At 39.2% G+C, this 19,856-nt stretch overlaps 1 protein-coding gene and 1 pseudogene across 1 annotated transcript; both read right to left on the bottom strand.

Annotated features, from left to right (window-relative positions):
* Positions 1–5,041: 5,041 nt before the first annotated feature.
* LOC145966079 (uncharacterized) lies at positions 5,042–6,760 on the bottom strand. The gene has a single exon (XM_083089848.1). The coding sequence runs from the start codon at positions 6,758–6,760 to the stop codon at positions 5,042–5,044; it is 1,719 nt and encodes a 572-aa protein (XP_082945974.1).
* Positions 6,761–11,287: 4,527 nt separating this feature from the next.
* LOC145967125 (uncharacterized) lies at positions 11,288–14,569 on the bottom strand (annotated as a pseudogene).
* Between the last annotated feature and the right edge of the window lie 5,287 nt (positions 14,570–19,856).

The following is a 19,856-nucleotide window of genomic DNA, read 5'->3' as shown; positions in this document are numbered from 1 at the left end:
CAAAGGTATTGGACACTATACAGCTATATGTCAGCGACCCAATGGAAATTGGGAAGATTTGACGGACTCGCTAAAAAGAAAAATGTTCGACAAATTAAACAAAAAAAATAATACCAGCAATTATTTTTTATAAATTATAAAATTATGTTTTTTCATATGTATATTTATTTCTATATGCATGTATGTAAATGTGTATATAAAACACACACACACACACACACACATACACAAAATTAATAAAAAATATATATAAATAAAAGAAGTTATGTACAAATAAATTAAATGTGTTTAGAGTTTAAATGTTTAACCACACAATTAGTCCTGTAACTAACAGAGATATAAAAAAAATGTAGAAAAAGTTGTTTTATTTAAACGAGCTAATATAATGAATAAAATAAAAATTTTTTAAATACATTTGCGAGCAAAAAATTCAGGACCTGGATATCTTGAGAGCAAATAATTCAGGGAATATTCTGATGCTATAATAATGCGAGCAACTAATTTTTTTAATGCACTTTACTCTTGAGCGCCGCGTTTTGTTATTGGTATTTTCTTAAAAACTGGAGCAAAAAAAATATTTTGGGTAGTAAATAGTAGCAAATAAATAGCAAAAAATTTTAGTATTAATTTTTTTCTCTGACTTATGCATATGCTATTTTTTACAATGGCTAGATAGCTTCATATTAAGCTATCTAACTCTTCGTAACTTTTTAATGGTTTGAACAAAAAAATTATTTTTTACAGCAAAAAATAGCAAAAAATTAGCAAATTAATTCCATATATAATTTATTGTGTTTTGATGATTTGGCTTAGATAGCTTAATATCCTCTCTAATTCGATCTAATACGTGCTTCAACCAAATCAGATGTTCCTCGAAGGTACGCGTCACGACAACGATATCGTAGGCGAAAGAATGCGGTTCCATTTCAGGACATATAAGCCGATCTAATAAACGTTGAAATGTCGCGGGGGCACCGGTAAGACCATACGGCATTCGGGTAAAATGAACCCCTTTCCCGGTACGGTAAATGCTGTTAATTCGCGACTATTTTTCTCGAGTGGAATCTGAAAATATTCTTGACTTAGACCGATAGTCGAAATATATCGCTGCCCGTAACTTATTGAGAATGGGATTCATGTACGGAAGCGGATATGCGTCCTTTTTCGAAACGCTATTTAACTTTCGGAAATCTAGACAAAACCGATAACTACCACTGGGTTTTTTAATCATCACGATCGGACTAGACCACTCGCTTTTAGATGGTTCGATAATGCCGGCCGCTAACATCTTATCTACTTCCGCGTAAATCGCTTCTTGAATCTTTGGCGAAACGGGATAATAACGTTGTTTAAGAGGAGCGTGATTACCGACATCGATACGGTGTTCGGTTAATTTTGTCGCTCCCGGTTTATCCGGGTCGCCCACGATATGAGTCTTTAAGAATTTAGCCAACCGCTGGCTCTCGCTCGATGACAACTCATTTAAACCACAGCAGATAAGCGGATCAGACTTCGACAGCCGAGCCCGTTTCTTTTGAACAGGAGTCGTTTTCGCGGGAAGAGTAATCTCTCGCGAGCTGTCATCTGACTTCCGGTCTTCTAGCTTCGCGTTTTCGAATATGGAAGAGTCACCTGATTCGCGACTTGTAGAATTCTCGATCGACAGATTTAAGTGGAAAATCGGGTCCACTGGCTGGTTCTCGAAACGATACACAATGGTCAGTTCACCCTCAAAATGCCACTTTTGGCGTGAAAAATTGACTACCATATCGAATAGTCCCAAAAAGTCAAGTCCAAGTATACAAGGTATTGCTAACGTCAGTAAGGCATATGCTCTCAAGGAATTCGTTCTATTATGTACTGTAAAAGGAAGATCCACCTCCCCCCTTACTCGTGTCGTTTAGCCGGTCGCCGTAACTACTCGTCGGCCATCCGACTTTCAAAACTGTATTTTCGACCGATTCACTAACTCGATATACAATACTAGAACCCAAAAAAGTGCGAGTCGAACCACAATCTACCAGAGCGCTAATTTCATTTCCTAATAATTTAACATGAATGAATACCATCGACGGAATATCACGACAACCAAAGACACTAAACGAAAATTCACGAGAATAATTAACGACACGAAAAGGGGGTTGGGGTTGAATAGGAGTCGGATCCCCCTCTATTATTCGACTCCTCTTTTCCCGAACAGTCGGGACACGTTCGTAAGGTTACTTCCGCTCGACCACAACGATAGCAATGTAGTCGCGGAGCTGCTGTACATTTTCGTGAAATATGACCGACACCGTCACAATTCCAACATTTCGCTGTTGAAGATTGCGAAGCTTTTCTTTCGGCAATACTCTGAAGACGTCGAAGTCGACGGAACGGCCTCCGCTCGGTTGCGGCTTGGGTCGCGCGATTTCTATTTCTTTTGTCTCTACGCAGGCTAGACTTCGATTCGAATTCAGAAGTGCTCAACGCGGCAAGGGTGTCTTTATTCTTACCGGACTGTTTTATATTACGCGGCGCGTGGTACGCTAGATCCGAAAATAAAGATTTCTCCGAAGCTGGTGGAGCCCGATATCGTTGCGACAGCTGATAACTGGCTTCCACAGTCGCCAAATCTTCTAAAGCGTCCAAATCTCTCACCTCATTTCGACGGATAGACTGTTGTAAGCGCGGTAGTAAATTTCGAAACGCGCTGCTTATTTGTTCCGACTCAGTCCACGGTGGCGACAAGCGATCGAATATGGCTCGAAGACACGTCAGAAAATCCGCGAGACTCATGTTCACCCTGAGTCCTTCTCATAATTTGAGCAAATTGGAAATTCGGGTTTCCGAATCGCGTTCTCCATGCATTTTTAAAAGCGGTCCAATTCGACAGCCGATCGCACTTACTATGGAACCAATGAAGTGTAATTCCAGTTAGAAAGAACGGCAAGCAACGCAAGATGTCTTCGTCGGACACGGGAACTAACTCGCGACCTTCTTCAATCCGAAATAAAAAGGTTTCCGCGTCTTCCCCTCTCGTATCCGAGAATTTAAGATTCCACTTTCGCATGACGTTGTACGCGGTCATGGCGGAATTTCCGGAGTTTTCTTGCGACGAATTTTGGCCGTGGCAGCGCGGGGTATCATGAGAGCCGGAAAGCGTGCGAAGCCTCGCCCGATGCATCGGACTGTCAGGTCGGGCCATCGCATCCGTAGGAATCTCTAAAAGCTCCTCGTCAGACATCTCGTCCGTATTATATTTTCGATCTTTACGCACGCGACGCAACAAACGTGCGGTCTGAATCGAATAACTTCCCTCGATCGAAAGTCTACGCCTTTGTAATTCCCCAATTAATTGTTCGCGATTTAATAAGAAAATCTAATAGTTTTCTGGATCTACTTGACTCATACGAATATTAAAGAGAAATCAAAAACAAGACAAATAATACCTGAACGTGGCAATGTTAACGCGACCGTTAACCGTCGACAGGTCAAGGATACGAGTTAAAAACGTTATTTTCGAAACGCCCGAAATATCTATTTACAACAGTCAAGAAAAGGTTAACAAAAAAAATATTAATCCCCTTGTAACTCGCTAGTCTTCGTACAAGTATTATTCGAGCTGTTCGATGATAATAATATTTGCGCGCAGTCGTTATATTCGAAAGCGATGTTATTATTCTTCGTATTATTTAACCGCTATTATATTGTCCTCCGACATTGTTTTTCAGATCCACGAATATTTACCAAATTTCGAAACAGCGAAATGTACGTTGAAATCCTTCTCGAAATTTCTCTTAAACGACCGCGTTAACGATAATATTCACGAGACGAAATAAATTATTAAACGAAACAAAAGTACGACAACTACAGAAAACAACAGAATTTTCGTCAAAAGCAATACCAAAGATAAAATAATTCGCAAAATAATTCACCTCGTATTTGCTCCCCTATTTAAATTTTTCCACGCTTGGCCTTTCTTTTTTTCTTTTCAACGTGTGGCCTCACGTTTGGGCGGCAAATTTTTGCGACATTATATTTTATTATCCTCGGGTGTTAAGGAGGATGAGAGGAAGCGAAAATGTCAAAAACACAAGTACGAAAAAGAATACTCATGCTTGGAGGAACAGGGATGGAGGGTGTTCCGCGCGAGCCGCGGCGAAGCGGAGGCCGTATCGAGATCACGAAATTATCGCCAGATACGATCTTTCACGTATCAGTTCGCTAAACGCCAAAATAACGCGACAAACGCTTGCCTTATTCGCCACGGGCCGACTAGCTTGCCTAACGGTAGAGGGGCAGGGTCTATGGAAAAGGGTGTTGTAATTGTTCTATACGAGGCTTTAAGGAAATTCGGGACTTCGACAAACACGACAAAATTCAACACTCACGAAAAGCTAACATTCAAATAAATGACGCGAATTTAGTATGAAAAAAAAAATATAAAATTTATTCAAAAAGAAAATAAAATAAAAGAAATAACAAATTAAGGGGGGAGACTCGTGTAAATAATTGTATTTTCAAGAATTTTTTACTAAAAAATGAGAAAGTTTATTCAATTGCAATAAAGCGCATTATAATATTGATGATAAAATGTATTTGAAAAAATTTTTTTATTGTTGAAAAAATCAAAATGGCGGCGCTGCAGCTGTTCGAAGTTGACTCCTACTTTTTGCGCCGTGCAACGTCCAGGTCCTTGTGATTGACTGAAATCAACGAACGAAAGTTTTTTCATTAAAATACGTTTTTCCGCATCGGATGAACCTATTTTTAGCAAAAAAAAAAATTAAAAATTCAGGACCATTTTGAAGAAAAATTACCTTTTTTTCTATAAACAAATTGCAAAAAAACAATATTTATTATTACAATTTTAATTTAATTTTAGGTTCATCCGATGGCCAATAAGTTAATGAATATCTGTACAAAATTTGAAATCAATCGGCCGATTACTTTTTGAGTTACATTGCACGGCGCGCAAAAATTTACGTTTTGAGAAAAACGCGTTTAAAGTTTTCGGTATAGAGAAGTAGTATTCCGAGAGACTTATAATTACCAAAGCTTAGTCTGCGATACCAGGGCCGTATAGTAAGCCTTCTTCTTCTAGAAATTCATCAAGTTCTGCTGCTCTTTCCTCTTTTCGAGCAGTCCTGGCCTCTTTTGTCCTGCTTCGGCTCCGTCGATCTTGTTTCTGCATACGGTCGTGATCGTATGTTTCAGCGAATTGTTTGCACTGGAGACCAATTTGCAGTTCGAGGTCATTCATAATTTGAAGTATGAATTTATATCCGTCGTTGAACATGCCTCCGGCCAAGTAAGCAGAAATTTCAACAATTTTCCAACCGCAGTTCAAGTGTTTCGGAGTCAAACGCCACACGGTTGCGTTGAGAGATTCGTTTGCGTTCTGGGTGAAGCCGCCTACGCATCTCTCAAGCAAATCATCCCGAGACAAATCTTCATATATCGGCAAAATGTGCTTCTTTACATCTTCGTGTAGTGGTGCGGGATGATTATAAGCTACATTTTTGGCTTGTGCAGCGTTGTATGCACACCACGAGTCGACGCCGGGAGGACAGAAATGATGCTGCGGTTCTTGATCAGTTGAAATTAAATGGTAGTAGGTGGACATTATTGCTTTCTTCATGTCTTCTTTCGAGTGTACATTTCTACGAATCGCTAGACCATAGTATTTAGTCAATTTTTTAATTAAAGCATCCGTAAGCTTCCCTTTGCCTCCAAGTTTAGCGGTTTTTTTCACATTTCTGAGGCGGCTACCCATTCTTTTTTCGACATGACCTATGCACTCACTTTTTCTCACTATTAAATCTTCATAAGGCTGAGCATCAAGAATGGCTTTGAATGTTTTAGCGTCGCCGTCTCCGATGTAATTGCTATAACGGACTCCGTAGCGTTCCTCAGAACGGCGAAACATTTCAAGCATAGAGTCAACCTCCATTTTACCGGAGGATCCTTTATGATTTATTGGGCAATTTTCTTGATGATCTGAATATCCCGGATCGTCAATGTGCTGCCGAAAATAGGTACAACCTTGACAGTAGCTACTTTTTACGACTACATCAATCACTTTACCTGAGTAATAAGCTATAAGTGTCACCACACCATAGAGAGAGGAGAATCCGCGCTTTTTCCAAGAACCGTCACCGCTAACGGTTAAATTTAACAATGGTTCTTCTCTTTTTTCGTTTTCTCTTTTTTCATCCTCCACTGCATTTTTACAACTCACATAAAATAACTTTTTGACAGATGTATACATGTGCTCTACTATTAGCGCGTAAGCACTTCTGCTAAGCCCGCTGCTCAAGTCCATTATGCCACAAAAAATGTTTATACCTTCGCGAGCAACACCCAGTAAACGCATAGCAAAAACTAAACGTCTATTTATTTCATATGCATTATGTATAAGCGGTCCTGATTGAATAAGTGTAGTTCCACATCTACATTTCATTGAAATTTTAAATCCAAGTCCTCTTTCACTTGATTGCCCGAACGAAACTTTTTGCTTGCACAATTTACAAACAAGTAAGTCAGCGAGAGCAGAAAAAACACTTACGAATTCAATGATTCGATAGCTTAGGCTTGGATTTATTATAACATCGGTCGCCGACGCCTTCAATTTTTTAGCAGAGGCAGTAACCTCGTTGCTTGGCACCTCCTCGATTTCCACGTTCGATGCACTCGTAAATTGGTTACCCGCAAATCGCCGACGACGAGGCCGGTTGGGACGATACTTAGGCTCATCCTTTCTAAGTTTGACACTCATTTCAAAAATTATTCGGCACAGCAACAATAACAAACTACACGATATACTGCCAGTGTGCTACCTCTCAGCTGTTCGTTTAGGGACGTTATTATTTTGAAAACTACCGTTACACAGGCAAAAACTATTGCTTACCATCGATAGTAGTGCCATCTATTGTTCAAATAGCAAACCAGCAAGCTTATTTGGCCAAGAAATCGAAACGTAAAGCGTTCACGCGCGAGCGCTCGTGTACCTGCCCGTGTATGGCACCGTTTGGAGCACATCACTTTGATGACTCCTCAGGGACTTTTAGGGCTTCATTTGAGGTTTAAAACGTCGGGAATAACATTCTTCAGATAATAAATAAATTTTTTAAGCAATAAAAAAAAGTTGCTCAAAAATTTTATTTTACACGAGTCTTCCCCCTTAAAGAAAAATAAGAGTAACATAAGTTAGAATATTTAATATAACCAATAATAATAAGTTAACAGCGGTGATCATAATCAATACGATAATCTATCGAAATTCGTCAAACGTGAATCAGACGGATCGAATATTCACGCGAAATCGAAAATCTAAGAAAGCGCTAAGACATTCCTTGTATTTCTTCTAGCCCGTTTTTATGGCCAGACTTCGCGAGGCCGAACGGTGTTTTGAAAACGTAACGATTCGACCGTCAAATTGTCGTCTTACTTTACGGAATCTTTCCCGCAAACGCATCTTTACTCGCTCTAATTTTTAATCTCGATACTCTAATCGATAGCAATCGGTTCGAAAGAATGCTTAATGATCAAGTGAGAATAATTAATTAATTAGCGAAGATGATAGAACTCGCTGGCGACGAGCATGGTCAATGCGGTCGATAATCGATAACCGTCGGATGCCGCTTACGCGATTCGCACTTTACTTTTCGGCGTAACGCTCTTTACCTACGCGAATCTCCCGAATTTCGGCAATCTCGCAATCTGTCGTAATTTATTCCACACCGTGACACATTCACACACACGACAATTACCAACGAAATAGACGCGAATGAGACGATGCAATGGGCGCGACAATGACGGAAAAATACTCGCCAATTCACTACACGCAATACACACATACACACGCTAATCACCACACGAAAATCGCACGAAGATCGATTGCGGGGATGTCTTACGCGGCTTCGATAACTCTTTACGACCGCACGTATAGCGAACGCATTCCTCGCCATTTACTGCGCACGTGGTCGCTATACGAGAGCCGATCATTACGCGTGTCGCGACACCCCGAATCCCGGAGAGAGACGAACGGTTCCCTATCAATTAAGGCCTACGTTACGATTGTCCTCGACGCCTCGGTCGCTTGTCTCCAGTCGCCCGAAACTCACGAAAATCAAAAGCTCAGGGCAAAGCCCTAGCGAAAATGAAACACTAAATGGCGACGGCGACAGAACGGCCGGGTACGGACGGGATCGCGTACGTAGCTCACAAATTACATGGGCAACCTCACCGATACTCGCTCCTGCAGGCAGGAGATGATCCTCGGCTCCGTCCTCTTTGGTTTTAAGCGATACCACACGACACAGCTGATACAATAACACGACTGTTCTTAACGAGCGCCCGCGCCAGAGTGAATCCCTGGATCGCGAGATCCAGGGTCGATAACGGCGTCAATCCTGCGCGCAGGGGTGCGCGGATCCGCGGCCAATAGCGCCGCTACACGAAGGATTTCGCGGCGTCCCGCGACAACGCCGTATCGGGGATCGTAACGGCCCCGATAATTTAAATCTCCGAATTTTTGGCGATCTTTTATTGACGATGTTCTAAAGCCAATCGTTTGCTTCCGTCCGCGGAGGGTAGACTCCGCTTAGACTCAACTTAGACCGTTGTTTTTAGAGATGTTCTTCCTCTCGTTGCTGAGGCGAACGCCACCCGTTACTCTGCGCTGTCCTGACTCGAAGATCCTTGGGCGTTATCGCAGCGTTGGCAATTACTGCTGGGCTTAAGACGCCGATTTGTTTGGCGAAGGATTCCTCCTCGTCCTCTTGATATACTTCGACGGGTTGCCCAATCACAAAATAATATACAAAAAAAAGGTGTAGTTCCGAAAACCGGTCACCTCCGATTTTGATAAAACTTTGTGAAAAGCTTCCTTTCAACTTAAAATAGAAGCCTGTAAAAGAAATTTTGGCGACTCCTATAAGAAAGTTATTTTTTAACAGAAGATTCACAAATTATATGCAACATGCGAGCATACGAATTCCTAAGTAATGTTGATTTGACTTCCAAAAAAGTCAAGGTTATTTTAACTTTCTATGCAAAGCGTACGGTTCCACATGGGTTTGCAACTTTCCATGCGAAGCGAGGTTCACCCCACACCATCGCTGAATCAGCGCGAAACGAGGTCTATTATTGTATGGTTCCACATGGGTTTGCAACTTTCCATGCGAAGCGAGGTTCACCCCACACCACCCCTGAGTCAGCGCGGAAACGAGGTCTATTATTGTATGGGGTTCCACATGGGTTTGCAACTTTCCATGCGCAACCACCCCGCTGGTAGGCAAGGTGGATCTCGCTTTACAACTTACAGCACATATCCATTGTGAATTGTGATTGAACTCTTCGCAATGCGGCTCCCCCTACCGGCGGGATGGTTGTTGGAGGGGGGTCGAAGGCCCAGCCAAGCACCCCCCGCGTGTGTGTGCGTGTGTGTGTGTACACATATGTCAAGGCCAAGGTCATTGATGAGGTTGCCGTTTTTCTAGATATTTACCGTTTCGAACAAGCTGTCTAAAGGTAATATTCACTTTTACGAAAAAGGGCTTAAAAAGTGCCTTAATTTGCGAGTCGCCAAAAATCCTTCTCGTATACTTCTTTTGTATCTAAAAGGAACCTATTTACAAAATTTGACTCAAATCGGAGGTGACCGATTTTCTCGGAACTTTATCCAAAAAGAATAATTAAGGACGCAAAATAACAATTTTCGCTTGTCTCTCCGGAAATCTCGATACGGCTCTCGCAATTTTTATCTGGCGCGGCCGCTCGGCTCGCGCCCCGTTAAGATTTTTGGGGCGGATGGACGCGCGTCTGGACGGCAACGTCACTCTGTAAATTCGATATCAATCTGCACTTTTAATTACAGGTATTAATTATGCAAAGCCATTTGATTATCTTATGTGTGCAATGCGTATATATTGAATATCATGCATGCAATCTGCATGTGCGCGATAAAGTTATGTATGCAAAACGTCTATTTTTATTTTTATTTCTTATATGAAATAATATTATACAGGATTTTCAAGTCCGGAAACGGTCGAATATCTAAAAAATAAAGCATTTTAGAGAAAAATGTTTCAAATAAAAGTTGTTTGGTTTAAAGAGAGCTATAAAATGGTGGCAATGGTTTGACCTTGAATAGTCGCTGGAAGGTCACATGAAGGTCACCTTGAATTTTTTAAATGGAACACCCTGTATGCTTTTACATATTCTTATAGCTCATTTCGAGAGCTTTCCAAAACACTATAATTAAGTTAGTTTTCATTAAGTACTTTCCGAGTTATGAGGCTTGAAATCATTTCTTAATTTTACATAAACCGTAAAATATCTTATAAAATATTCATTTTTCGATTATCTTACCTTAATACGTTTATGTACAAAATAATGAGAGGAATCAATTGGTATAAAGAAAATATATAATTGTTTCGAAGAAAAAATATGTAATTTGCAATTAACCATTACATATTTTTTCTTAAAAATAACTATGTGTTTTCTTTACACCAATTGATTCCTCTCATTATTTTGTACATAAAAGTATTAAGGTAAGATAATCGAAAAAAGAATATTTTACAAGATATTTTATGGTTTATGTAAAATTAAGAAATGATTTCAAGCCACATAACTCGGAAAGTACTTAATGAAAACTAACTTAATTATAGTGTTTTGGAAAGCTCTCGAGATAAGCTATAAGAATGTGCAAAAATATACAGGGTGTTCCATTTAAAAAATTCAAGGTGACCTTCATGTGACCTTCCAACGACTATTCAAGGTTAAACCATTGCCACCATTTTATAGTTCTCTTTAAACCAAACAACTTTTATTTGAAACATTTTTCTCTAAAATGCTTTATTTTTTAGATATTTGACCGTTTTCGGACTTTTCGAAAACCCTGTATGTGCATTGTGTGCAATGTGCATGTACACAATGTCATGTGGACAATGTGCATGTGTGCAATATGTAACTGCGTAATAATGTTTGTGTGCGCAATGTGCATGTGTGCACTAATGTCATGTGCGCAATGAGCATGTGTGCAATAATGTCATGTGTACAATGAGCATGTGTGCAATAAAGTCATGTGTGCAGTGTTAATAAAAAATGATTTTCTTATTTTATGTGTGCAATAATGTCATGTGGACAATGTGCGTGTGTACAATAATGTCATGTATGCAATGTGTAACTGCGCAATAATGTTATATGCGCAATGTGTATGTGTGCAATAATGTCATGTGTGCAATGTGTATGTGCACAATAATGCCATGTGTGTAATCGTACTTTCGTATTCTCATTTTTTTCATGTGTACAATAATACATGTAGGAAATCGTGATGTAGGCAATCGGGAATGTCGGCAAAAGAAGCTGTAGGCAAAATGTTGTGCGCAAACGAAGCAGTTGGCAATTGGGAATGTACATAGGCAACTGAAGCCTTCCAAAGTTCAGCATGTTTGCCACATTTAAGTATTCTTTCCTTTGTTCGTAGAGTTCATCTATCAGGACAAAATTTATACACATGACGACGTATTTTTCCTGATTGAGAATGATGTATTTTTTTCGTTTTAATTTCACACGTGTAACACTCATATTTACTATCATGATTTTGCATATTTAAAACCATTACTCTGGCTGATGCATCAGCGGTTATAAGAGGAATTCTTATTAAACTTTTATAGGATATGTTCTAGGCTGAGTCCTTATGATACCTCCTTTCTTAAAGCAAGACCGCAGTTTTAAACATAATGGTTTCAGATATATATTCATCTCCGGTTTGGTATCGGCATATCATATTCCTACACGTCATGAAAAACCGTCTTAGAGGTGGTGAATTTTCCGCTATCATAAAACATATCGGTTATAAAAAAGCCATCGAACTTTTTTTTAATACTAACTTCATCAGCACTCATTGTCAGTAATATTGTTTTCTGTTAATATTCGTTTTTTTATATTCAGATCCATCTGTAATATTTATTATATTTGTATCTGTATTTCTATATTGAAATGCACTATCTACAGCATCAACTAAGTGCTTACATTCAAACAAGTATTGGATTTGATTAATAATATCAATTTAAAAAAAAGAATATAGCCTATTTCCGAATTGTATGCTGTACATAGGGTGCGTTCCGTTTCATGTATGAAACGCATGAGTGTCTAGTGCAGAGCATGAAGTGCAGAGCTCGTTCCGTTTCTTCATGCATGGATCATTCGCCTCTAGTAACGCAACAGATCTCATACAATTCATGCAATATGGATGACAGTTTAAAATTTACTAAATCGCAATTAAATTGCGATAATATCTGTTCATCTTCTTTTATAATAAAAGAAGAAGACTCATGTTTCTCAAGTAACAGTAGTGATGAAAGTGAATTTTCAAGTGATGAAGAAGAAACTGATATATCAACTTTATATGCCATTTTTATAATGGAAAACACAAGAGGGGAGAATATTCCTTGTGAAAAATTAACTAATATTAAATTAATATGAATATATTTAATTAATTAAATATATTAATATCTATTCAAGCTATATAATAAAATCTACGTAAAGCTAATTGACAAATCAATCAATCCTAACCTATAATAATTAAATTACGCGCTAATATTTATTAAATGCATGAAATGAGGTGAAGCATTCCACTTTCTCCGGAAGAGGCGGGGCAATACAGTTGAGAGTAGGTTGGACCATGCATGCAGCATGAGCGCATGAAGAGAAACGGAACTTTCATGCTTCTATGCGCATCATGCGTCAAACGGAACGCATCCATAGTCTTTTTATTTGTACCGTAATAAAATTGGCATACTTTACAACAATAGTGTGTGATAACTTTGAAAGGAGGAGTCTGTTGCTTAACATATTCAAACAACATATTCATTTTGAATACAGTTTTTGGCATTCGATTCAGTTTCGACAATGTAGACGTTAGAAAATGTAAATCATCTATTAGGCAAGTCTTTGTTTTGTTATTCGCGATATACAGGGTGTCCCATTTTAATCGATCACCCCGAATAACTTTTTTGATTTTGATTGTAGAAAAAAATGTTTCATACAAAAGTTATATGGCTTGAAGGGGGCCATCAGATGGTGGCAATGATTTGACCTTGGAGAGTCATTTGAAGATTACGTGAAGGTCACCGTCAATTTCTTAAACGGAACTCTCTATTTTTTATTGCATATTCTTGTAGCTTATCTCGAGGACTTTCCAAAAAACTATAATAAAATATTTTTCCCTCAAGTACTTTTTGAGTTATAAGGCTTGAAATCATTTCTTAATTTTACATAAACCGTAAAATATCTGGTAAAATATTCATTTTTCGATTATCTTACCTTAATACTTTTATGTACAAAATAATGAGAGTAATCAATTGGTGTAAAGAAAACATACAGTTGTTTGTAAGAAAAAATATGTAATTAATTGCAAATTACATATTTTTTGTTCGGAACAACTATGTGTTTTCTTTATACCAATTGATTCCTCTCATTATTTTGAACATAAAAGTATTAAGGTATGATAATCGAAAAATGAATATTTTACAAGATATTTTACGGTTTATGTAAAATTAAGAAATGATTTCAAGCCTCATAACTCGAGATGTACCTAACGAAAAAATACTTAATTGTAGTGTTTTGGAAAGCTCTTTAAATAAGCTATAAGAATATGCAATAAAAAATGGGGAGTTCCATTTAGAAAAATCAACTTGACCTTCATATAACCTTGAGTACTTCATCCAAGGTCAAATTCTTATCATCATTAGGTACATTTTATTTAGTCCTACAACTTTGTTTCTTACATATTTTTCATTATAGTTGATCGTTTTCGAGATATTTTAGCGTTCAGGGACTTTTTGAAGACCCTGTATATTGACAAAATGTAACACAGCAGTGTCTACAGTCATATAGCTATTAAAGCAAAGCGTTTGAGATGAAAGAGCATTAACATTAAACAATTCATTCTCAGTGCTATCACTATCTCTTTCAATATCATAATAGTATATCTTATCATTATTTTCACTTTTAGAGGAAATCTATATTGAAGCAGTCGAGCGTTTCATGCAATTGTTAAACGTTATTGAGTATTTCGAGCAATTATTACTCTGTTGGACATGTTCTTCAGCAACTTGTGTCGTCTTCAAAAGTCTGATATCGGATAATTTGATTGCTGTCATTAGTAGAAAGATGTAGTTGGATGTTTCGCATTCAGAAATGAGAGATACACCATACGTTTCCTACATATGATCATTGCTTGATTGTGACTTACTAGAAAATATGGATATAGAACCATCAGATAATTAAATGATCAAAAGAAAAAGCATTCCTTTTTTACCTACGTGCTAGAGTTCTGTAACTCTGAAAAAAGAACGTTACATGATTTAGCAATTTCAGACAATTATTATTGTTATGAGAAGAGACAGTAACTGTCTTTTATACTCAAAATGAACTGCTATTTATGAATGTCTATTGAATGCACTTAAAAGCATCAGAGACATAGTAAAACTGTACAAAATACAATGGTAAAACTTACCTTTCGTCGTTTTACTTTTGCTAGTTGTATCGCCTGTTTCACATTTGCAGAGCGCTTCATATTCTTCTATAATTCGAAGTGGTTTTAATAGATAAGAATCATAAAAATAATAATTAAAAGGCAAACAAACCACAACCGTTGATAGACGACGCAAATATAAAAAAAGATAATGATTTAATAGTGTATTAAATTTCAAAAATAATATTTAAGCGAAAGAAGGAATACATGGTCGCTAGATATAAAAATTCAATACAATACAAAACGCAAACGTTTCGATCCTCTCTGGATCCTTTTCAATGCCACTTGAAGAAAAACATTAATCAATAAAATTCAAAAGACTTAAATTCGCACGCAAGTCAAACATAGAATTGTCGAAAAATTGCTAACGTACAAAGGTAAAAAGTAGAAATTACAGTCAAATCAAATTTACCTAATAAATAAACGCTTCGCAAATGTAAAAATAAATCAAGCTATGGTAATGCTTGAGGGGCCACATGTTACTCACCTGTGCTCCTAAACACAGATCGGAGCTATGTAGAAAATAGATGGAGAAAAAAGTTTGTTGTCGACTGTAGGAAAAAGCCAGGCGATGAAAGTTCAAATAGGCAGCCTTATTACCAAAATTAAAAATGCTTCTTATTTTGCAAATGATAATATGTCCAAAAGGAGGAAAAGCCGAGATCTGAAAAATAAAACAGGACAGAGCAACACGCATTCCCACAAAGACCGAGCAAAAAAATGCAAGTACAAAAAATAATGTCATAAATGCGATCGATGCAAAATTAATAAAGCGCAGAATACATACGAGCAACAAATTGTGCAGAAAAAGCGTGACGAATACAAGCAGTAACCTATCGCCAAAATTCAATCAAAAGCGAACGATGTATCACCGGTGAAATGGCGCAACAGACTGAGCCGCGCGAAAAGAAGCTTAGGCATACCAATGAAAGGGGGGGAGGGGAAACCGAAATACAGGAACGGAAGGAGCACAAAACGTGGCCCTATAATTATTCTGAAGGAAAAGACTTTATGATGGGAAGATAAAATTTATCTAAATTAATAGTGTCACTCTGAACGTTCAAACTATTTTTTGCCGTGTAATATGGATCATTTCCGAAATGATTCTTCTTAAATATGAAGAATCTTCATCCAAAATTTTCACCTCATCCCTGTGTTGAGAGATCACTCTCAGTGATCTTTCAACACAGGTTAGAGGGACATGAATTTAAATGGGATGAGGTGAAAATTTTGGATGAAGATTCTTCATATTTAAGAAGAATCATTTCGGAAATGATCCATATTCTTCTTCTTCCAATGGCATTACAGCTCGGGGTGAGCCTTAGCCTGCAACACTATGCGCCTCCATTCGTATCTATCCCTCGTTATCCCTCTCCAGTTGTTAACCGATATCCTTCTCAAATCACTCTCCACTTCCTCCCGCCAGCGGATCCTCAGTCTTCCACGCCGCCTTGTAGTCATGCATACCATCTCGTTCGCCCTTCTCGCCGCTTTTCCCTCATCCATACGCTCCAAGTGGCCTGCCCATCTCAATCTTTGTGCCTTGATGAATTTAACTACATCTTCATTTCCCATTAACTCCAGGAGTTCATGGTTAAACCTAATGCGGTAGTAATTGTCTTCATCTTTAGCCGGTCCAAAAATTTTTCTTAGTATTTTCCTTTCAAACACCCTCAGGTTGTTCTCATCTATGGCCGACAAAATCCATGTTTCGGCATTACAGCACAAGATGAGTCTGACTATAGTTTTGTATAGTGCTAATTTGCATGCTCTGGATATTAGTTTGGATTTAAATAGATTACTGAAAGAGTAGTATGCTTTATTAGCTGCCATTATCCTATATGCGATCTCTTCATGCATGTTGTTCTTTGAGCTGAGGTAGGTGCCCAAATATATGAAATTTTGCACTTTTTCGAAGCTAGAACCCGCCATCGAGATATTTCGATCCGTTTCCTTTTGATCTTTCCTGGACACTTTAAGATATTTTGTTTTGTTGACGTTGACTATTAAACCTAGATCTTTCGTTCTCTTTTCAAGCTTTACAAAGGTGTTCGTCAAGCTTTTCATGGTCCTTGCACAAATTGTCACGTCATCCGCGTGTGCCATTATTTGATAGGATCTGATCATTATATTTCCTCCATTGTAAAGGTCTTTTATCGCATAATGCAGTATTAGATTAAATATGGTGGTAGACAATTCGTCTCCCTGCTTTACGCCTGTTCTTATTTCAAAGTCCCTCGTTGCTGATCTCTGCAACACCACCTTAGCACTGGTTCCTTTCAGTGTCATTATAACTAGGCGTGTTAGCTTCTTAGGTATCTTGAGTTCATTAAAGATTTCACATATTTTTGCTCTATCTATAGAGTCAAAGGCCTGTTTAAAGTCCACAAACAGCATATGCAGATCCGCGTCATATTCCATACACTTCTCCATGTTTTGTCTAATGGTGAATATGTGGTCTGTTGTGGATCAATTCGGTCTAAAGCCACATTGATAGTCAGATATGCGTTTCTTTGCGTAGCCTTTAAGTCTATTGTTGATAAGCTTTGATAATATCTTATACGTTGTATTGAGCAGAGTTATAGGTCTATAATTGGCGCACTCTGATCTAGATCCTTTTTTGTGTATCGGAATTATCATCCCTCTTTTCCATTTCTCGGGCATTGTTTCGGATTTCCAGATTTCAAGAATAAGGTTACATATCTTAAGCTGACATTCTCTTCCGACATTTTATAGTAGCTCAGCTGTAATTGCGTCCTCCCCAGGAGTCTTTCCGTTCTTTAGACTATTTAGCGCTTTGATTATCTCTTCGGGTTCAGGAGGTGTGATTCCACTTCTTCTTCTACTGTATCCGTTTCCTCAGTGTTAATGCTCAGCATTGTCTGATCTGCCTGCAGTTCTGTTCAATCTTTCCTTCCTCCGTTGAGTACGTTCTCAAAATATATCCTCCATCTATCCGTGATTTCCTCTTCTTCGGTAAGCATTTCACCCGTGTCGCTTCTTACATTGCATAGCCTGGACTGAAAGCCTTTTCGCTCTCATCTAACCCTCTCATACATTTCTCGTACCAAGCGCTTAGAGTATTGCTCATTTATCTGTTGCAGTCTATTATTCATTGCATCCTTCTTTTTGACTTTGCATAGTCTTTTCGCCATTCTCCTTTTCTCGTTGTATTCATCTTGGGTATGTCTGGTATGTCTCTGCAGCAGTCTTTTCCTTGCTATATTTTTAGCGTTCATGGCATCTGCGCATTCCTGGTCAAACCAGTCTTCGTTTCGTCTAGGATTTTTTTTCCCTAATGTTTGACTAGTCGCATTAATTATTACACATTCAATATTGCTCCATTCATTATCCACCCCTTCGTTGTTACAGGCCACTGTTAAGTTTCTAGTTACTTCATTTTGGTATTTCTCTACCACTTGCTTGGTTTTTAGCTTTTCTATATTCCATTTTATTCGTCTATCTCCTTTAGCTCTTGCTGCGCTGGATATTTTCTGCCTTATTCTTACCTTAACAAGGTAATGATCACTGTCTCAGTTTGCACCTCTACAGGCTTTTATGTCAATCACACTGGATCTTCTTCTCGTGTTCACTAGGACGTGATCAATTTGTAACGATGCATCCCGGTGCATCGTTCCGATTCCCGGCAATGCCATCCGCCGGAAGCTGCCGCCCGGCAGAACACCCGCCGGCCAGAGGCAGGGGCGCGGTGCGCCCACCTTTTAATCCGTTAATCGTTTACGGCCCAGAGCCGTTAAGGTCTCAAATCGACCGAATACCGCCGATCATAGCCGACGGGGCCCGAACCGCCGACCGGCGAAAACCCGCGTTCGGCGCACAACCCGAACCCCTCCGAACGGGCCCGACCGCACCGTTTCCGAAAAACCGTTCGGAAGGGGTCATACCGCGCGCGCCGACGCGGGCAATTAGCCGGTATAAAAAGAGCTCATTTCGGCATACAATTACCATTCTCCTGATTCGCTCTTAGCAGTAAGCTACAGAAAACGATCCGAAAATCCTACCGAGCACCAACTACCACGGACGAAAGGTGAAGAGAACTCCGTCTTGGCCGAGTGATCTCGATTCCACGGTACAGGTGCATCCACCTAATCCTGCAGCTGGGCTCTCACGGAAGGTGGAGCTCAGAGCCGCCCCGAATCGAGTGCTCTCGACCCAGCTGCAACGCGAATCCCATCCTTCGCGACGCGATCCTGTTCCGCGCATCAGAATTACCGCAGCGCAAAGCGCATTTCGTTGTCACGGCCTCCGCCGCCGTCGTTAAAGCGCATTCATTTATCGCGGTCTCCGCCGCCGCTGTTAAAGCGCACCGATTATAATAAAATCGAACGCCGGCTTTAAGCTAAGTCTCTGAGAATAAGTATTCCCACGAAAGCGACCGTCGATCCCGAGAAGCCGAGGATTCTTGGAAACGCGGGGATTCCCCGCGGAAAAAGCGTTGCAAAAACCCACGCTGTCTCGCGCGTCGTAAACACGACCAGGTGTGCGAAACCGAGACCGGATCTCGAACAGAATTGCATTCCCGACGTTTGCCGATTACCGCGTTAATTATAATTCAGCGAGATTAACACACACACACACACACACACGCACAGCCCACACATACACCCACTCTGTACATTTATACATTACATTTATACATCGTTACAAATACATACATTCAGTCACACACATCGCGTATTTTCTTATTCAGAACCTTACACCGGTGATCTATCCGCAGCACGAAAACGACCGAAAATACGACCGTTACAAATTTGATTCGCTGCCTCTCCTCCGGGTATTCGTCAGGTATCCTTATGGATGTCCTTGTGTGGGAAATCGGTACTTACAATCCTTAAAGAGGATTTTCCTGCCGTCTGGCAAAGCTTTAGCCCATTTGATGATGTCTCATCATGCAGGGAGAACCTGTCTGCGATAGAGTTGACAAAACCTTCTTTTCCAATCCTTGCGTTAAAGTCGCCCAATACGATTAAAGTATCGGGGTGGAGTTCCGAATAGGCGAACCCTCCGATTTTTTTGAACCTACACTATTTTTTGTATTTTTGCGTGCTAATTACGAATATGATAATGAAACTTTGCGACAAGGTCATTTTCAAGGTCAAAACTAAAAAAAACTTAAAAAATATCACTTTTTTGACATTATTTCGATAAATATTGATGCAACAAATAAATGTTTCAAATAAAAGTTGTAGTTTTTGTAAAAATACATCATTTATGTCTTATACATTATTTGCGTAAAACTGAAAGTTTTCGAGAAAATCGATGTTAAAGACTAAAAACCGATATGGTTCCTGTCCATCCTCCCCTCAAA

Source organism: Camponotus vicinus, unplaced genomic scaffold (assembly GCF_025532165.1).
Source record: "Camponotus vicinus isolate PSW18456_S1 unplaced genomic scaffold, iyCamVici1.0 SCAF_2, whole genome shotgun sequence".
Classification (NCBI taxonomy): domain Eukaryota; kingdom Metazoa; phylum Arthropoda; class Insecta; order Hymenoptera; family Formicidae; genus Camponotus; species Camponotus vicinus.
This window is presented reverse-complemented; position numbering and strand designations above follow the sequence as displayed.